Source organism: Juglans regia, chromosome 5 (assembly GCF_001411555.2).
Source record: "Juglans regia cultivar Chandler chromosome 5, Walnut 2.0, whole genome shotgun sequence".
In the NCBI taxonomy this organism is placed as follows: Eukaryota; Viridiplantae; Streptophyta; class Magnoliopsida; order Fagales; family Juglandaceae; genus Juglans; species Juglans regia.
The window spans coordinates 15,662,847-15,684,135 of NC_049905.1; the positions used below are offsets into that span (position 1 = coordinate 15,662,847).

Consider the following 21,289-nt stretch of genomic DNA (forward strand, 5'->3'; position numbering starts at 1 on the left):
ATTTTGTTTAATATGTTTTATATTTTTTTTTATCATTTGTGACTAAAGAACCAAAAAGGATTAATGAACTTTCATCTGAGCCTAATAAACTGATAACTTGGGATTAATTGGGTTATAATCAAATATTATATTTTCAACGGCTATTATTAAAAAAAATTAAGAAAAAAAATATCGAAAATATTTGAACCAGTATGACATTTGTATGAAATAAAAAAGAGGCAGAACGCAACTTAATTTAAAACTCCCCTAATGGCATCCTGGGATCAATATTTCAAGATTTGGATGAATTCTAAAACTGACTATAATAGCATCAAATTATACTTTAATAACCCTTATCTAATTATGATCCATCATTCATTACAATGATTTTGGTTTACTTAATTACGTACAGAGAGATTGTTCCAATTAGGTCTGCTGTCAACACAACAATAAACCTGTTCATAGAGATAGTCACTGTTTTGCAGGGCCTCTTGAACTCCCAAAAGCTTCGTGGGTCATCATGGCACAAGCCGCACAACCATCAAAAAGCTTTAGGCCAATTAACCTCGCTTTACTGGCCTTTGAACATAAGATTTATTAGGGTCTTCTGTCTTGAGCTTTGGAGGTCTAATTTCACCCTTCTTACCCTGCAAATGCACAAGTCAATCTTTTTCAGCATTTTGGTTTTGGTGAGTGAGAAAAAGGGTAAGGTGGAAGTCCATGGTTGGTAACTTGGTAACCCTGCCTGAGCAAGTAAGCTTATTCCATCCTATTGATCCAACCATAGTCGATATAAATCCAGGAAAAGGGTCTAATGGAGAATCCCAGCAGTGGCCTAGCTATTATCAAGAGAATATTGTCCCATAGTTCAAACTCGACCTATTCGACACCAGAGCCTAAGGGAGTGATCTAGAGCCAGAGCACCACTCTTGGTGGGTTTCAGCAATTCTCATTTGCTTTTTTGTTAGAAAAATAAAAGCTCAGGGAAAAAGAGACAAAAACAGCCAAAACAATAACATTGTCTCACCTTTTTACCACTCTTCATAAAATCTCTCCAGCTTGAAACCTGATGACCAAAAAAGGTAGATAAATACAGCCGAATTGCAAAAATATTAGCAAAGAACTTGACGTTTTAGTTTTAAAATGGATATATATATATATATTTTAGGAATAAAATTCAGGAGTTATTGCAGAGCACCATCAACATAAGAATTCAAACTCCAACAATAAGGAATCTTATAACAGGATAAATAATGTTTTATGGATAATTAATAGAATCAATGACATTGCATAGGATTTGGAAAAAACAGACAACAGGAACAAAAACCATAAACTCAGGGAACACAATATAGCATGTGAAATTAGAAAAGTGGATAACCATCATTATCTAGACCTCAATGAAGTTAGAAAAGTAGCAGCAGTTTTGGCCTTGTTTGGTTACCAAAAGTTTTCAATAATCTTATTAAAGTTTTCATAAATTCTTCAGCTGGAATCAACGTTATTAATGGCTGAAGGCTCATTCGAGAACTAACGTTTATTGCAGCTTGTGGGCTTGTATTTTAAGTGTAGTAGCAGAAAAACTGAATAATAATGCAACATTTTGATATGGACTCGATGAATGAAAATCTGAGGATAATATTCAACATTAGGGATTATAAATATGATACCAAATCAACCATTCACACAGTTTCATATTTCACAACCAAAAAAATTCATAAATAAGAAAGTTAGGAATATTATTTTGCAGCCAAGGAAAATAATTAAAACATACCTAAAACATGAAAGAATAGAGCTGCCAAGCTCAGGTTTTTCCATTATTTGAAGCAGAAACAAAGCAAGACATTCTTTGTTAACCATAAGTTCATGCCTTTTATATAACCATCTAAAGAAGTAGATCTTCGACAAAATGCAAAGAGCACAATAACATAGAAGGAAGTCAAAGGATCAACCTATTAAAATAATGGTTCATGTAGTTTAAAAAAGTGAATGTGGTTTTGTGCTTAGGCAGTGCCAGATGAAGGTGGCTTCGAGGACACTCAATACTCTTAATACAGTGGTTGGAGTAACATACTGGCTAGAACCTAAAACCTTTCACAAGATATAACTGGAAGGGAAATTTGTTTGAGGAACTAATAATAGAAAATACCATGTTTGTATTATGCCTGTATAGGACTGAAGAACACAAACACAATATGTGCGTGTGCGTGTATGTGTATATAGTGAGAAAGAGATGAATTTTAAATGATAAAGACGGAAACAGACCCTCTGTTCTCTTGTTCCTTCCCACTGCTCCTCGTGCTCACGCTTTCTCTTCCACATTTCTTTTGTTTCTTCTTCATCCTTCTTCAATCTACCTTCCTCTTCCGAAATCTTCACAACCATAAAAGGAACAAAGATCATCCCAATATAGGCCTAAAATTTAAACAGCCAATGAAGCAAGGATGACAGAAGAGCTTTCAGCATACCCTCATCTGCATTTTTCTCCTTCGCCATTCCTGCTGTGTCAATATTTCTTGGACTTTTAATTTCAGCTGGCGCTGGAACTCCTCTGACTTCTCATACTGTTGCTCATATTTTCCCTTTAAGCATACCAAAGAGGTTAGTTAATAGGTTGTGTCAGAAGCCTTGAATTGAGAAGGGCAATCTACTAAGGAGAAGATTAAACATACAGGGACAAAGCCAGGATTTATGTAGAGGGGGACCATAGGATATATAAAAGTTTGTATATAATAAATTAAAAGATTACTTAAAAACGTGCAAAAATATATAGGAAGTTTCAAGTTTGAATGTAAAATAAAAAATTTAACATGCCAATTTATCTCAATGTTCCTTCAACAAATAAAGATCTTAATTATCACATTCCTTACGATCAATATAGACTAGCAAATAATTTATAAGAAAGCTGTAATTATTTTGTTTCGAAACCTTATCTCAACAATATTAAAAACTGAAAAAGTTCGTTCAATTTATTTTTATTTCGAAACCTAATCTTAACAATGTTTATGATTTAAAGTGTCAATATTGTTCAATTTAAGTTTTCAAAATAAAAGGCAAAGAAAATAAGCCATGAAAAGTCATTATGATATTTAAAACTAATTTAAACATACATACAACATAATAAATCAAATTAAAAAATATGGATTTACATGATGAATCAATGAGCATATATATGATTTATGGAGAATAAAACATATTTAGGATTAAATAAATTCACATCTAACAATTTAATTTTACATAAATTTTGATTAAATTAATGAAAAAAGTCAGCTGAATCAATGCCCCCCTAAATTTGTCCCTGTAAACATACATGTATATATAAGTCACACCAAGACAAATAATGTATTAGAGAAAATAATGGGGTTAAACGAGAAGGCACCAAGACAAAACAATAGTATATACTGCACTACAATTTATATAAATAAAATGAAAAAAGATCTTTAGGAGAAAGATGTGCCAAGCAAAAATTTTAGTTCACCTTATAGTTACAGGGATTAGCAACCCCACAGTCAATAACAGACCAACTTAAATATGCCCAAATCTAGATCACAAAAACTTAAAAACTAAAATTGGCACTCACATTGGAAAAATGCAAAACACACAAGCAGAGATGTGTGTGTGTATCAAGGATATGGATATGCAAAATTCCACATACCTCGTCAACCAATGACTTGATCTTAGAAGCTGTATCTTTCTTTAACTGCTTCTTTCTCTTCATTCTAAGTTCTTCTGCAGTTCAAATCAAATTAAGCTTTTTTCAATTTATACAAAACAATTATGAATAGACTAACCACGTTAAAAAACATGAGCATACAGAAATTTTCTCCAATTTGGAGAGGTTAAATTTGCTAAGAAGCTAAATCATTGAACCTATAGTACCAACCTTTTGCTGCATTTACTTGGCTAAGAACATAATCTCTTTCCTCTTGATCAAGTAAGAGTTGTTGGGCTTTTGCCAAAGCTGCTCACAAGTCAACAAGCTCACAAGTCAACAACTCAAGACTGGTGAATAATTCGGATCATATATTTAATAAAACAAATATATAAAACTTTCAATAATTGCATCAATATTCCTTCTCCATTAATCCAAAAGATAAAAAAAAGGTAACCAAACACCACAAAATCAAAAGTTCCCAGTGAAACACAAACATCTTTCCAAATCATCCTTATAGTACAGTTATGTAACACAACTACATGTTAAGACTACAATCCATTACTAATCTTACCAATTTAAATCCAACCATATTACTACAGAACCAACTTCTCCTCCCTCTTTACCCACTTTACTGGCAGGGCTATGCTCAACAGCCAATGATAACATCTAAAAGAAAAAAAAGTGTAGAGAAGTAATAAATAAGCTTCTGGTAAAAAATTCACCGATGACCCACCCACCTTAATGCATACAGTTAACTTCTAAACTATTGAATCCCATTCCCACAAATCTCAAAGAATCAAAGTGGATAGAAAGAAAAGTTTGAATCACAAAAACCAGGAGCTGTTGCTCTCTTTAGAGTGCATAGATGATGATAACAGAAATCTCTAATGTTTGTAACATAAGAACCCCACGAAGCTTGGATTCAGCTAGAGTGGCTTGCAAAATTGACTGAGCTTGAAAATCCTAGCACGCAGTTTACAACTCGCAACTAGAACACAGCATCAATAAATAGCAGCAAATAATAGGCAAACCATATATTTGTAACTTAAGCAGTCACTCTTCCTGCAGCCAAACCGTCCAGTAAAATCCCCCTTTATCCTCCTTTTAAGTTGTGTTTACCACAAAAGCAGAACAACAAAATTCAAGAAATGAAGCATAATGATTATTATGCTATAAAAATCTTAAAGAAAAAAGTCTTCATAGGAAATTATACAAAATCCATTAATGCACCTGATATAGTAATTCTCTCTGTCTGGTTTAGATTGATAATCATATAAAAATAAATTTGTAAGTGTTTATATACATGTAGAAATCTAATGGACAAGATTCCAGATTCCCATGATGTCATAAAGAACTTTAACAAAGATAAGCAGTTAACCAGGGGATCATATTTTGTGCACTAGAAAAAGTACAAAGCATAGATCTCTATACCTCCAAATGCCTCTTTTGCTTGTGGATGCTTGCATTTATCAGGGTGGACCAGCAAAGATAACTATGAATGTTTAATATTGAACATGCCCATAAAAGGTTGATTAGAAAGATAAGCAGTAAGGAAAAAAACAAGAAACAAAATTGGTCAATCTGATTTCATTTGATGTAGGAATTACCTTACGGTACTGCTTCTTAACATCTTCTAAAGATGAATCAAATGGTAGGTTTAGAAAATCAAAAGGATTTAACTTGAAGCAGGAAAGGATCCTGTGGATTTATCAAATATTCAAAAGATAATGAGAAATTAATCATCAGATAGCATGACATTTATACTGAAAAGAGCATAATTGAAAATTAAGCATGCGCATTTGATATAAAATGAAAAATATATGCAATTTTATAGAAACTGTACGATACAAAAAATTCAAAAGAGTAAAATAATAGCAATTCAAAATGGAAGCAAATTTTAGGAAGCAGCCTATAGTAAAAAGACATTGAGAGCTAGCAACACAATTTGCAAGCTAGTTAGCCATGGTATGGGATGATTTTTTTTTTTGATAAGTAAACAATCTTGAAAAAGCCATGGTATGGGATGATATAGGGACTCATTTCAAGAAGTACACTAAAGCCAATGGCACAGAACCCGATTTAGGACAGTATAAACAAATCAGTTATTCCTGCAAAATATTATTCAGGGAAACCCACAAAGAAATCAATGAGAAGGCCTACCAAAGATCACCCGTCATGCCCAAGGACCCAGATTTAAAAAAAGGGTTCTTTTTTTCTGGTTTGAGAAATTTAGAATTTTTTTTTTTATTTTATTTTTTATTTCCAGCTGCAATTGACATATTGATTTATTGTGTTAATTGCTGATTGTGTTAGGCACTGACTGGCTTTATTTAAATGCTGGTTATATATATAAGGCAGGTAAATTAAAAAACTTGCCAAAATTGGTCCTGTCTTGTGTAGAAATAGGAAAACTTGCCTTAGTGAGGGCAGCTTCCAAATCAGAATTTTACGACTCTGTAAACCCTAAGGGCATATGTCTGTCGTGCCTTTCAAGGAGGGGGGAATTTACTTAGTTGCAACTAGAAAACTGGAAGCTTTCAAGAAGCCCTAATGTGCAACAAATTCTGGAGGATAGAATCATAATGAGTATGGTTCACGGAATCTATTATTCCTTCGGCATCTACATTCCAAGGGAAGTGGTGTCTAGGAATCAAAAAAATATCTAGGAAAGTGACAAAACTAGCATTTGAAATGATTGCGAATATGATGGGATTCCAAGTAATATATGATATTCCTATGTTTGGTTTATTACTAGGAATCTTGTAAGAATTATTTTGTTCTTCACAAAATATCACTATATATTATTCTTTGACATGTACAAGACGTTTTGAATGAAAATGAATAAAAAACAACATAGCAATATAAAATTCATTGACTAAATAGTAGCATAAAATTAAATTAAACCAAATAGTATTGAACAAAAAAAAACGATGTCCAATACGGAAAACCCAGAAAAGTTTGAAAGTGCAGAAAAATAACCTGAGGAAAGCAAACCTTTTCCAGGAGGCAGACGATGTGACAAGAGTGTAGAAAAATAAACCCTAGTTTATATAAATTTATATTATGTACTTAAAAAAATAAAAGAGGTGGATTCCCTTTACTTAAGTCCATCCAAATGGAGTAATCTTTTAAGGATTCCAAACACTCCATAATTTTGCATCCAAAAGAATTCACATTAGACAACATAATCATAGGTAATTGTGCCTTAGTTATGTTGGTGGGGATGATGTATGCATAAAAGGATGGGAAATATTAAAACACTATAGGTTATTACACTGTGACAGCTCCTAAGGTTGATGTTTAGATCTCCCTAAAAGAACTTTTTGAGTACGGGGCCAATTCATCCTTACGATAACTAATTTTTTTCTGAAGCATTGAGACACTTTCAAGTTACAACAAGTGAAACTCCAGAATCACATGGCTGGCTATCACACACACACCACCCAAATGATCATACATGAACAAAAGGGTTATCCACTTTGACAATACAAGTGTTTAATAAAAGAAAACCAAATCTAATTTAAATCAGAAAAGCATGCGTACAAATGGAATTGATCAAATAGTTATGAATGTTTTACATATTGCTCAAGAAAATTTGTTATTATGCAAGCTTAGGAAACAAGGTAAATAGATATGACAATGGCCATACTTTATTCAAAATGTCAACACAATTTTTTTTCTAAAACTTTTTTCATGTACTACGATGCAATGTAGCCTTCCATTGATAGCCCGCTTTATCATCCAATAATACTATGTGAAAAAGAATTCAAATGTAAATGATTTTATGTGCATTCTTCCTCTGTGATAGGAAACAAAAAAGTTATAAATACTTATGATAATGAATGAAATGCAAAACAAAAGAAAGGAAAAGAAGAAAAGGAAAGGAAAAACTTGTGACTTTATGAAGGCCTGTAAAGGATTTGTAATGTTTTCTCAGCCATATGACTGATATGCAACGGTACCAAAGCTTTGCCAGGTGTAGCCTTCTTGTATGGTCACCTGAGATTGGCTCACCTAAGTGCACCTAATCTATCTAGTGATATAAATATCTTTAGCGTGATTCCACCTGTGGCCAAGGGAATGAAAACACGATCCTTGCGATTACTTACCGACTACTCAACTTATTTTGTTTTTTATGTTTTAAATCTCCCAGGTTTTGATGATGAGGATTTGGTAGGCCAAAACTAGTTTTGGAGACCATTACTTACTCAAGCTATAATAAGTGCTCGACACAGTTACTAGGCTTTAATTATGATGATATTTTGGCTAATTTGTTTGTTTTAAGTTAATTGAGTTTGCCACATTTGATAGTGTGTTTTGAATAAGAAGTTTCCGTTAAGTTAGGGCTGCACCCCTAAAAAATGCCTATTGATATTAATAAGTTTTCACATATAAAAAAAAGTTATGTTAGGGTACCATAATTCATGGATCTCTCATACTTGGTGCTATTTAATGTCATGATGTAGCTGTCCTAACCCTACAGGAAGGCGGTGTTACATCTCCCAATGAATTAGGGTTAAAATCAAGCATTCTATAAATTTCTAAAGCCTAAACCATTGAAGTAGTTGACAACAACTAATCATTTTGCTTTATCTTCCCCTACTTAGGGCAACCCCAAGCTAGACACATACCAAATTGGACAACCAAGCCAAATCTGTGAAATATGGAATTTAATAGTCTAACAGCTTGTATTGTATCCAAGATATCGAGGCAGAAGGCACTAGGAGTCATATGGTGCTTGTCTGTTATTTGGGTTTTCATTTGTCCATAAGCTATTTCTCAAATGGGGGCCAACTATGAGGATCAAACCAGATTTTATTTCAGTATCATTGTTTTCATTTGTCTTGGTCTTAGAGCTCCTTTATTGAGTACAGCCTAAGGTGGTTGATTTCCACCATTCCTCTCTCCCCAAACTTTTTTTTTGATGTTACCTCCATTTTTCACAAATTGTAAATGAGGTCCTAGGGCCACATGGAGTAGGCCTATGGAAAAATAAACGACAGGTTGGGGCAGTTTTTAGAATTAGTATGGAGATAGGATCCTTAAGGAAGTCTTCTTGGAGGTGTATCATTGTAATGACCCAAGAAAGGCCCAAGCCACATTGGACCCATGCTCCAAAAGGACTAGTAAATATTACACAAGGGCAAAACTTCTCCTTCCTAGACAATGTGGGATCCCATTCCCTTCTTATACACAATCTGGTGTATTACAATAGTGCTCCTGTTAAGAATGCTTCAGAGGGGGATAATTTGGAGATGTTGGGTAATAATATTCAGCAAGTATCCTGGGCAGTTCTGGTGCAGGGTTTGTTTTAGATGGGTTCATGTCGGAAGCTACTGATCGACCAAAAACTCTTTGATTTTAAATGTGAAAATCATCAATGGTGGAGGATTACTGAGAGTAGTCGCAGGGTTTCAAAGTTTATTTTGATTGATGTTTCTGCCATGGACCCGTTAGCTTTGGCGGTGGGAGCTTGTGGAGCGTCGGTTGGTTCCTCTGGGTTTTACAAAACTCGTCGAAAAGGCAATCAAGTGTTGGTGGTCCAAAGATGTCATAACATATACGGTCCATATTTGACGCTGTCAGAATATGGGCAAGAAATGAGACGTGGCTTCATTGCTGTTCCAGAAGGTTCAAAGGGCAAGGGGAATCAAGTGTTGGTGGTCCAAAGATGTCTTTTTTTTTTTTCTTCGATAAGTACGAATCTTTATTGAATCAAATGAAACTAAGTGAAGCCCATGTACACGGGAAGTATATAAAATGAGACACCTAATTACATTCTAGAAAGCTGAAAAGAAAACAAAAACTCATGAACATTCCCTCCCTTTAGTACAATAGCAGAAAACCACTAAAAAAGAGAAGACACAAAAAAATTTCAGATTTTCCCCACTGCTCACTCCTTGTTGTTAAAGCACTTGTCATTCCTTTTTGTCCATAAACACCACATTAACATTTATGACAACAAGGAGTTGAAATATGTTTCAATTAAGTCTTATGTTTTTTTTTCTTGAAACAGTTTCTCTCTCTCTTGGGGTATGACCTTTCATCTTCCATCCCAGACGCTTCTCGGTGGGGATAATCCTTGATCTTTTTTTGCTTACCCCAAAGATGTCATAACAAATACGATCGGTATTTGACATTGTTGGAATATGGGCAAGAAATGAGACGTGGCTTCATCACTGTTCCAGAAAGTTCAAAGGGTGAGGGGTGGAGGAAGTTTACAGAATCATTGAGAGAGGCTGTCAATATCTCCTCTGTTTCGGGTCTGAACAACAGAGCACCTGTGAAGATTGCTTCTTCCAATCAAGCTGTTGTTTGAAGGAGGGGATCTTTTGCGGAAGTCTTGAAGAAGCCGCCGCCGATTATGGAGGGTAGAAAGGAGGCTTGTGGGGTGGCTGGTGGTGAAGAGGTGCAACTGGGATTACAGTAAAATAAGCTTTTCTCAAGGGTGATGGTTGGTTTTCCAAGGGTGGCTCGTCAGGGGATGGAGAGGGGTTCACATTGATGGCCATGTAGGATGTTCTATTGGACATGAAGGAAAAAGTGGATGTTATGTTGTAGTGGGTGGCATTGGGCATGGGCTCAGAGGATTTTAAGAAGGACGATAGGGGTAAGTTGAAGTTTGCTGTTGTGATACCTCATATGATAAGGATAAGGGTAAGTGGTCAGTGGTATATGAGATCCCCCATTGCTTGGGAATGAAAAGTTCTTGCTCTTTATAAAGTTCCAATGGACTCCAATTGTATCACTGACTAGTCCTTTTGAAGTATAAGTCATGTGGTTTGAGCCTTCCATTGGGGCGTTACAAATGATATCAAAACCTATACCAACCAGAAATGTGGGACTTGAGTCGTGCCACCCACGACGAACTGGCCTGACGAGGACGTTTGGAATTTAAAGTTGGTAGATTGTGATACCTCATATGATAAGGATAAGGGTAAGTGGTCTATGAAATCACACATTGCTTGAGAAGGAGAAGTTCTTGCTCTTTATAAGGTTATAATGTGGCTCCAATTGTATCATTGACTAGCTATTTTGGAGTATAGGCTATGTGGTTTGGATCTTCCATTGGGGTGTTACAGTTGTTGTTAGTGGCCTGGGCTCTAGAGTGGGCTTTAAGAAGCCTAAGGCTTCGAAAGATAAAGATATAAATAAGGGGGATGGGCCAAGCTTGGTTAAAAGCCCGGAACGGGTGTGGAGAGTGAAACGGTCCTATATCGGGCTTATCGATTTCGGCTTCCTCTTCAAACATGGTGGCGCCAATTCTTGCTCCGATGGTGTCGGAACTGGCAGAGATGATATCGCCGGTCACTGTCATCGCTCTAGGTAGTGTGTCGGAAATGGAAATGCTGCTGGAAGTGGAAGAGGATGAAATGGTGCTAAGGGATGTAGAATGTGACGTGTTGAATGATGGGAGTTAAACCCGATTTTGTCTCTAGTTTCTTTGGCTAAGGGTTTGCACCTTTTGGAGCTTGTACCATTCTCGCTTAAACCTGTCATTCCTGTTGTTGCTTTTTGGCAATCGAAGATGTATACAATGGCTAATTTGTATTTGTCTATTTCTAGAAATATGTAACAGGATGTATCACCCGGAGGGGTTTGGACGAGTCCAATTTATAGATGGTTCTATGTGAGGGGGACTGCTTTGATGAGTTTGCGGGTGGTCCAAGCCCTTTATGCACTCTCCCGCCCCAATCTCCACCTAGTGTTGCTTCAGATTGGGTTATAAAAATGGTCGAGGAATTACAAGCTTGTTTGGGTATATCTTGTGATGGTTTCAAAGAGCAATTTAAGGCTCTTATTGTATCTATTGAAGTTGGTCATTCCTTGATTTTGAAGTCAGCTTCTAAGAAGAAAGGGAATTAAATAGATTGAAATGTTTTATTAATTATGATAGTAAGGAAGGAAGTGTGGGGAGGGTCAGGTTGAAAGGAAGGGCATCTTAAATTTCCAACGAAGCCTGAAATTCTCTCATGGAATGCTAGCGGAATCAATAACCCCAACAAGTGACATTGTATTAGATCTCTACTAAGGAGTTGGAAAGTTGATATTGTTCGTCTTCAGGAAACTAAGTTATGTTTTATTGATAATTCATAGTTTGTGGGGGTGTTCCTTTGTGGGATAGGCTTACTTGGCATCTTCAGGAGCTTCGGGAGGTGTTCTTTTAATGTGAGATACTAGAGTGATGGAGTTAGTGAAGGAATGCATTGAGAGTTTTTCTGTGGCGTGTTCTTTTAAAAATGTCAGAATGGTTAGAAGTAGGCTTTTACGGGAGTTTATGGGCCATATTTGGATAAGAGGGAAAGGAGTCCCTCGTGGTTGGAATTGGCAGGGTTTGTATTATTTGTGGGATATGCCATGTTGTATGTGTGGGGACTTCAACATTATTCAGTTCCCCAATGAGCATTTGGGTGAACCTAGCATGTCTTCAGCAATGAAGGATTTTTCGGAGTTTATTTTTTTTTGGATCTTCCCTTTATAAGGGGAGCATTCACTTGGTCCAATTGTCGGGGTTGGTCGAGATTTGATAGGTTCCTTGTATCTCCATCTTGGGAGGTTCATTACCCAGGGTTGTGCCAGACGAGATTGTCTCGTGTTTGTTCAGATCATTTTCTCATTTTGTTGGATTGTGGTGGTATACATGGGGGTCGGAGATATTTTTAGTTTAGAAACATGTGGTTAGGAGCGGATGGGTTTGTTGATAGGGTGAGGAGTTGGTGGTCTTCTTATCAGTTCTCGAGTAACCCTAGTTTTATTCTTGCAGACAAACTTAAAGCTTTGACACTTGATTTGAAGTGAAGTTTTTGGGAATATTGACAATCAGAAAAATTCCCTTTTGGAGGAGTTGCATGCTTTGGAGGTTGAGGAGGATAATGAGGTAATTTCTGGGGAGGCATTGTTGAGGAAAAAAAAACAGTGGTGATTGATCTTGAGAGGGTCTTAGAGTTTAAAAGTGGGAGAAGAGACTCAGAGATGTTTAAAAGTCTCCCATTTGCTCTTTGCCGATGATACGCTGATGTTTAGTAAGCCTAATCAAGAACATCTTTGTGTTATGAGAGCACTCTTGTTATGTTTTGAAGCTGTTTCAGAACTTAAAGTCAACTTATCCAAATCTGAAATTGTTCCAATGGGTGTCATTCCGAATTTTTCAGATCTGGCCAATATTATGGGATGTAGGTATCTTCGTTGCCTATGAGATATCTTGGTCTTCCCTTGGGGTGCTACTCATAAATCTGTCACTATTTGAGATGGGGTGATTGAGAAGATCAAAAGGAAATTAGTTGGATGGAAGAAGCTATATTTGTCTAGAGTAATGCTACATGCAGTCATGGAGTGTGCAAGCACTATGCAGTCAATTTGAAAAAGAGTGAGGTCTACTATTAAAAGATTAATTTTTTTTCATATGAGTCCAGTATTTATTCAGCAGTATTCAAAGTGATTGTGTGGCGCTTGTACACTCATGACTGCAACTATCATTTCTCATTTGTCTAATCTTCCGACTTATTTTCTCTCTTTTTCCTTTGCCGACAGGGGTAGCAAGGAGGATTGAGAGGATTTTTCGGAACTTTTTGTGGGGGGGTACAAGAGAGGAAAAAAAGTTTCCCTAGGTCAGTTGAAATAAGGTTTGTCAACTGGTCTCTTGTGGAGGTTTAGGGGTGCGAAATTTAAGGCTTTTTAACAAAGCACTCATTGGGAAATGACTTTGGAGATATCATATGGAGAGAGGTGCCTTATGGAAAAATGTTGTTGATGCTACATATGGGAGTATTGGGGGGGTGGGGGTTGGTGTTTTAGAGGAGTGTATGAGGTGAGTTTGTGAAAGTCCATTAGGAAGGGTTGGAGGGATTTTTCTAGTCATATTAAATTTAAGGTGGAGGATGGAAAAAAGGTAACTGTTTTGGCGTGATATTTGATGTGGGGATTTTGCTCTTAAGATTGATTTTCCCTCTTTGTTTAGGATTGCTAGTGATCAAAATGTTGTGGTAGCATATTCTTTTTCTTGTATGAATGATAATATTCATTGGAATGTAGATTTTGTTAGAGATGTTAATGATTGGGAGGTGAATGAAGTTTTAAATTTTTTGGGAAGACTTTATAATTCAAAGGTTGTACAGGGAAGGGCAGATAGATTGTTTTTTTTTTTTTATAAGAATCTTTATTGAAGAGAATGAGATTAGGCAATGCCCAAGTACACAGGAAGTATACAAAGTGAGACACCTAATTACATTCTAGTGAGCTGAAAAGAAGATAGAAACTCATGGACATTCCCACCCTTCAGTACAATAGCAGAAAACCACTGTAAAAGAGAGAGTACAAATAAATTCCATATTTCCCCCACTGCCCGCTCCTTGTTGTTGAAACACCTATCATTCATTTCAGACCATAAACACCACATTAAGCACAAAGGTAACATTCGCCACGCTGCAGCCAGTTGAGTGCTATTGTGCCTTCTGTTCCAGCACACTAGTAGTTCCACCACACTCTTAGGCATTACCCAACTCAGCCCAGTTCTATTAAGAATACCAGCCCATAACTCCCCAGCCACCTCACAGTGTTTTCGGATGTGTTAGGGCTGTGTTATTATGTTTTGAAACTGTTTCAAAACCTGGAATTTCCTGCCTTAGGGTTGTGTTATTATGTTTTGAAACTGTTTCAGGCCTGAAGGTGAATTTGGGTAAGACAGATGGTTTCGGTGGGGGAGGTGCGGAATATTAATTGTTTGGTGAGTTTTTTGGCTATAAAGTTGCTTCTTTACCAATGAAATATTTAGGCTTTCCGTTGGGGGCGTCTTTTAAAGCTAAGGCTATTTGGGATGGGGTGGTTGAGAAGATTGAAAAAATGTTGGCTAGTTGGATTGAGTGGTAGAATCACCTTAATTAATAGTACACTTTCCAATCTCCCAACCTACTTTCTTTCTTTATTTCCATTGCCTGCAAGGGTGACAGATTGGATTGAGAAGTAATTTCGTGCATTTTTGTGGGGTGGAATGGGAGAGGAAAATAAATTCCACCTTGATAGTTGGAATAAAGTTTGTACTCCTATATCATTTGGAGGTTTGGGGGTTCATAATTTGAGAATTTTCAATAAGGCTTTGTTGGAGAAATGGCTATGGAGATATCAATCAGAAGGGGCGTCGCTGTGGGGGGAGGTTATTGATCGGAAATATGGGAGTGATTGGGGGGGTTGGTGTTCTAAGGAGGTTAGGGGGGCTTATGGTGTGATTCTTTGGAGGTTCGTTAGGAAAGGGTGGGAGAGTTTTGCTAAACATGTCAGCCACGATGTTGGAGAGGGTTCTAGGATCCAATTTTGGTTTGATGTTTGGTGTGGTGATCAGGCCCTTAATGGGGTGTTCCCAGCTATTTTTCGTATGGTATATGATCGGCATGCATCTGTTTCTGATTTGTTAGTCCGATTGAATGGATCCTTGCAGTGGGATGTCTGTTTTACTAGAGCTGTACAGAATTGGGAACTTGATGACGTTTCAGATTTTTTCAGCTTTTTACATTCCCTGGGTGTTGGAGGTAACGAGAGGGATAGAATACTGTGGAAGTCTAAGGGAAGTAAAAAGTTTATAGTTCGGTCGTATTATAAGGTGTTGATTGTTCAGCGAAGTCCTCCTTTTCCTTGGAAGTGTATTTGGAGGTCTCATGTGCCTCCCAAAGTTACTTTTTTTATTCAGACAGCATCGCTTGAGAACATTTTGACAATGGATAATTTGAGGAAGCATGGCCTTATAGTTATGGAGTGGTGTTTCATGTGTAAGAAGCATGAGGAATCTGTGGATCATTTACTTTTGCATTGTGAGGTGGCTGAGGCTTTGTGAGATGGAGTTTTTAGTAGAATCGGGTTGGCTTGGGTGATGCCTTTAAGAGTGGTGGATCTTCTTGCGTGTTGGAATGGGCTATATGGTTGTTCTCAAGTGGCTGCGGTGTAGAAGATGGTTCTTTGCGTCTTATGTGGTGCATTTGGTGGGAAAGGAACGAGCGGTGTTTCAATGATAAGGAGTGTGCTTTGGAGGATATTCAGAATCTTTTTGTGTACTCTTTCTTGCAATGGTTTTCTGCTTCAGTGATTAATGGAGCTTCAGCTCATGACTTTTTGTTGTTGCTTTCTACATCCTAGAATGTAATTAGGTGTTTTCTTTTGTATATGTCTTGTGTACATGGGCTTTCGCCTATTTCATTCGATCTAATAAAATTGCCTTTCGTACTTGTAAAAAAAGACACAGCAGAATGTTAGTTTTTATCATAGAAGCACCAGATTGGGAGCTTGATGCCTTCAGTGAGTTCTTTATTTTCTCGGCCTTCAAGGAGCCAATTGGTATGGAAGTAGTTTTGATGCAGACATTAATAATTATCTTCTATTTATACCATTTTTTCCTGTTATCTCTAATGTCTTGAAGTCATATTCTATCCATCTAAATCCAATAAGATGAATAAAATCCTCCGACTGTGCCTAAGGGAATATTGGTTAAAGTAGATATGTAATCCATGTACATTATGTTTGTAAGCTATTTTTCAAGTGTGACTGCTATCTTTCTCTAGTGGTGAAAGGGTTATGATTTAAGCATATTTTTCAAGTATGCTTAAATCATAAATATTGAGATCAAACTACTAGTCAAGATGATTCATTGTAAGGGAAAACTTGAGAAGATGAGTAGTAATTTGGGATGCTGGAGTGGAGTTCTGATCTGTGATGTGAGGCTGAGAACCGATATTACCAGAATGAAGGATAAAATGGTGCATATGGATTAAGTGGTGTTGTGCATTTTGAAGGGGCAATGGTATTAACAGAATGGAAGTGCAAAACAGTGCATGGAAGACTTAGGTGGAACGGTGCGTTTTGGAGATAAATAGAGGCATGAATGGAGAAGGGTTCAAGCGCTGCAGTTTGGTTGGGATTATTCTGGAAATTGCTAAGTGTTTATCTAGTTTTCTTTATTCAGTGCAAGGAGGTTAGTTCTCCCTCGAAGTAGAACCCTTATCAATACAATGGTGTGGCTCTGAGGATTTTTATCAAACACTTGTTGTGCATCCATTTTCTTGTGGCTTCCAACGTTTGTTTAATTTCTTCTTTACCATTTTACATCACAAACAGACTGTAGTACATTAACAGGGTAGGATCCTAACAAGTGGTATTAACTAGCAATCGATCCTCATGGACGGAATAAGATTCAACGAAGAGCAAACAAAGTTGCTTGAAAATTTTTTGGATAAGTTGTTGGAGGTGAAAGAAATAGAGAAAAGAATGCAAGTAAATTGTAAGAGAATGTAGCAAAGTTGTGTGGAGATAAAGTAGACTCTACAGGACTGGCAAGACGAAGAGGAGGAAGAAAATGGATCGAAAGATGATTATGAACTTGTGGAGGAAGCCGTAGAAAAGGCACCAACGATGGAGGGGAATGTAATGGTGGCCACGAAAATTACCCTCAAAGCCTCTGCCCTCTTCTCCTCAACCAATTTTTGGGCCTAAGCGAAATGCTCAGATTCACATTGTTCCCTACACTTCCTCAAGTAACAAACACATAATCTCCAATCTCTTCATTTCTTTTCCCAAGGCACAAAGATATTCGATGAAGAAGATGACGAGAACATGGATTCCATCATGGCGATTCTCAAAAAGAAGATTTCTCTTGTACGAAGACAAACTGACTGTAGAAGGAGACAATCGGATCATCAGAATCCCTCCTAATCCTCCTACCAAAAGGAATGTTGCTCTTCGGCGCCCACAAGAATCGGTCACCGTGCAGATTTCCATGACAGCCCAAACCGAGAAGACCATTACTCTGGAGATTGAGCCTCTACCACCTACCAAGGGTGGTGAATTTTATTTTTTATTTTTGCAGCAGTACACAAAGGAACAATTGATGGTCAAACCCCAACCTCTGTGGAATTCTTTCAATTGGATCCCCAACCACAACCTGTGGAGGTCAACATTAAGGTGTGAGGGTTGGAGTTCGAAGACAGATGAGGAAACCGTTGATGGTCAGGTGAGTGTGAGAAGTGGGTCCGAGATGATGAAAGTTTTGCTACGAAGGGGGGTTTGAAGTTTGAGGATGAGAGCGAGCAGGAGAAACAAAAACAGGAAGAAGAAGAAGGAGATGACGACGACGACCATGACCCCTCCAAACGACGCCGTCTCCACCATCTTAAGGAGCAATGGGTTCCTTGGGGATAGGGTTGTGAAGCTTCTTCAATGGCAAAAGCTTTGGCTAGACCTACAAACCCGTTCGGCCAGACTGGTGTGTGTATCGTGGTTGCCGGAGATAGACGTACCAGGAAATCGAGCTTCAATGTGACGGCCGCGGCTTAGAACTTTGCAGCAAACGTGCCGCCGGTATTGCCACCGACGAGACTTCCAAAGGATTTCTTTCCTGACCGTGTGCCCATTACAACCATTGACACTTCATCTCGTGGGGAGGATGATGGTAAAGTGGCCGAAGAATTAAAATGGGCTGATGCAGTTGTTTTTACTTATGTGTGTGATGAGCCTTCTACACTTGATCGAGTGAGTACTTTCTGGCTTCCTAAGCTTCGTATATTAGAGGTAAAGTCCCAGTAATAGTGCTAGGTTGTAAGTTGGATTTGAGAGATGAGAACCAGCAGGTGAGCCTAGAACTTAGAAAAATTAAGATAAAACGTTTTGCCAATGGTGGATAGAGCAAACAAGATGCTGCAATCTTGGTGCCAGGAGACGTTATCAGCATTAAACAGGGAGATAGTATCGCTATTGACGTTCGTCTTCTCAAAGGAGATCCACTTAAAATTGATGAATCTGCTCTAACTGGAGAATCCTGTGCTGCCACATGTGAAGAGGGTGAAATAGAAGCAGTTGTGATTGCCACGAGAGTCCACACCTCTTTCGGTAGAACCGCCCATTTGGTGGACACCACCCATCGAGCTGGGAACTTCCAGAAGACTATCTCTACAAGTGGTAATTTCGTTATTTGTTGGGTCGATATCCTGGAAAGTAGTAAGCAGATTACTATATTATGGAATTTTCTTATGGAAATGAGAGAGGCTCTTTGCTATGAGATTTATTTAAAAAATTCTGGGTTGTTTTTAACATGTCTGATGAATTGCATGAGAGAGTGTTAGACCCTGATAATGTCATGTTTTCAATCTTAATTGTGGTGATAAAGGATGATGAGGATCTTTACAAGACGGTTTGTGTTGATATTGAAGCTGAAGCAAGTTGTGGATTAGAAATGGTTGGAACAATGGGTTTTTACTCTGTATATTTGCACACGGTCTGGGCAGGTTACATCTGAATGTTTGGGTCCAGAAAAAATGGACCTTGGCCTTCGAGTTCATGGGGAACCTGGTGCTGTTGTGGCCAACATTCATCTTGTTGAATGGATGTTGACGGTTTGGGTAAGCATGCTTTTTGACTAGCTTGTTGGTAGGGCTGTAAATGAACCAATCTGTTTAATAGCCCGCTCGGTACTCGCTCGGTTAAACTAGAATCGAACTCGACTCGTGAAAAAAAAAAGCTTGTTCGTGAAAGCAGATACCCGCTCGAATTGTAAATGACACATACCTGACAAAACTCGACTCGGCTAAGGCTCGTTAACACTCGCTCGTTTATACTCTAGTCGACTTGTTAGCTTGAGTCGATTAAAACTCATTCATATATTGATAAATATATACATACACCTATACACACACACACACACACACACATATATATGTAGTAACTAATAATATAAGCATACCACTTTTATAATTAAATATATAATATGTAATCTAATTACTTATGTCTATATAGTAAATATACTTCATAAGTATATTTTATAATTTGTATAATAATTAGTCGATAAAATTTAATGATTTCATATACTAGTATGTGAGAACCATATATGAAATAGATATATGCTATCATATTAAGTGTATGTATTAATAATATATGTAGGCATATAATATATTATTATTTTGGATAAATATCAACTAGTTAGATATTAATTATTTACAAATTTTTTTAAAATTTTATAATTCAATAGAATATCTACTTGTTAGTTGTATAAATTTAATATTAGATTTTTTTTATTTTTTATTTATTTAATTTATTAATTATTAAATCTTATTCAAAAAATAAAAAAATAAGTAGTTCAAGTCGAGCGGCTCGACTCGAACTTGTTTATGGGATGAGCTCGAATCGAGAGTTTAGCTTATCGAGTCGAGCTTGAACAAAGAATAAAAAAAAACTTGAGCTCGAGTATTTTGAGTCAAGCCGAGCTCGGCAAGCCAAAGATCGGCTCGGCTCAGCTCGATTACAGCCCTACTTGTTGGCATGCTTGGCCTTGTCTTTCATTGGGTTGAAAATGCAGTCACTGTGCTGGCAAGCTATATGATATTCCTTGGTAACTATTTGGTAGAGTTTTCATTTAAGGGTGGATTGGCTATAACTGAACTACAACGAGCACTTGAGGAATACGTATCTATGTTAATCGATGTGGTTGCAAGCCTACAAGGGAGGAAGTCAAAAGATGCTTTATGTTGGAATTTCACATATCTGAATAGCAACAGAGGCGGGAATGTTAAACTAGAACCAATACCATAGAGTTGTTTCAATATCTGAACCTTGAGGACAAGGTTCTTTAAAGGGGAGGAATTTGTTATGAACCCAACTAAGTTGGGCAGGGCTTGGAGGTCCTTTTAGTAGGTTGCTAAGTTGTCGTTTAGTGGCCCATGGCCTTAGTTGATGGTTGTCGTTTAGGGGCATTTTTCCCAGTATATGTAGGGGATGGAAATCTGGTTGGGATTATTCTGGAAATTGCTAAGTGTTTATCTAGTTTTCTTTATTCAGTGTAAGGAGGTTGGTTCTCCCTCGAAGTAGAACCCTTATCAATACAATGGTGTGGCTCTGAGGATTTTTATCAAACACCTGCTGTGCATCCATTTTCTTGTGGCTTCCAGCATTTGTTTAATTTCTTCTTTACCATTTTACATCACAAACAGACTGCAGTACATTAACAGGGTAGGATCCTAACATACATCCACCAAGTTCCAGCATGCAGCATAATTGAGATTCCGAAGAATAAAAATTGTTAAAGCATAAATATTGAGATCAAACCAATTATTCAAAATGTTTCAGCTTAGGATAGAGTTTAGGGATTTAGCCACAAGAATAAACTGAAAACCCCACAAAATGCATAATCATAATAACAATAATAAATAATAATAATAATAATTTCACAAAAGCCAAATCCAATAGTTGAATCGAAATACAAGAAAAAAACTAACAAAGACAAAATTATAGTTTTCATATAAATATAGAAACTTGTAGAGAGAGAGAGAGAGAGAGAACCTGAGGACTTCGTTGTCCCTCTCGACTTCGCTGACTTCGGCGTAGAAGTTCTTGAGAAGCAAATCTTCATCGATGCTTGCATCTCCCATCCTTGTCCGTTAAATTTACGCTTTGCACTCTCTACTTTCCCTCTCTCTCTCTCTCTCCCTCTCTCTCCCTCTCTCTGTGTAAGAATTAACAAACGCAGGCAAATGGCAAGTCTGTTTGCTTTCGAGTCCTTTTCAGGTTTGCGACCGTGGCACTTGAATGGATTTGGGCTTCGGCCCAATGGTTTCTCTTAAAAGCTTTTGTCAGACGACTCAGACCAAACCACGAATTTGCGAAACGGCTTTCAAGTCCAAAACCAGTTTT

At 37.3% G+C, this 21,289-nt stretch overlaps 1 protein-coding gene across 1 annotated transcript; it reads right to left on the reverse strand.

The window, feature by feature from the left end:
* Positions 1–230: 230 nt before the first annotated feature.
* On the reverse strand, positions 231–21,131 carry LOC108997776 (dnaJ homolog subfamily C member 8-like). Its single transcript, XM_035690141.1, has 9 exons — positions 20,939–21,131; positions 5,239–5,329; positions 5,063–5,123; positions 3,860–3,937; positions 3,632–3,705; positions 2,445–2,558; positions 2,242–2,349; positions 1,007–1,045; positions 231–626 (listed from the first exon to the last, which is right to left on the reverse strand). The coding sequence occupies exons 1-9, from the start codon at positions 21,025–21,027 to the stop codon at positions 540–542; spliced, it is 741 nt and encodes a 246-aa protein (XP_035546034.1). The 5' UTR covers positions 21,028–21,131; the 3' UTR covers positions 231–539.
* Between the last annotated feature and the right edge of the window lie 158 nt (positions 21,132–21,289).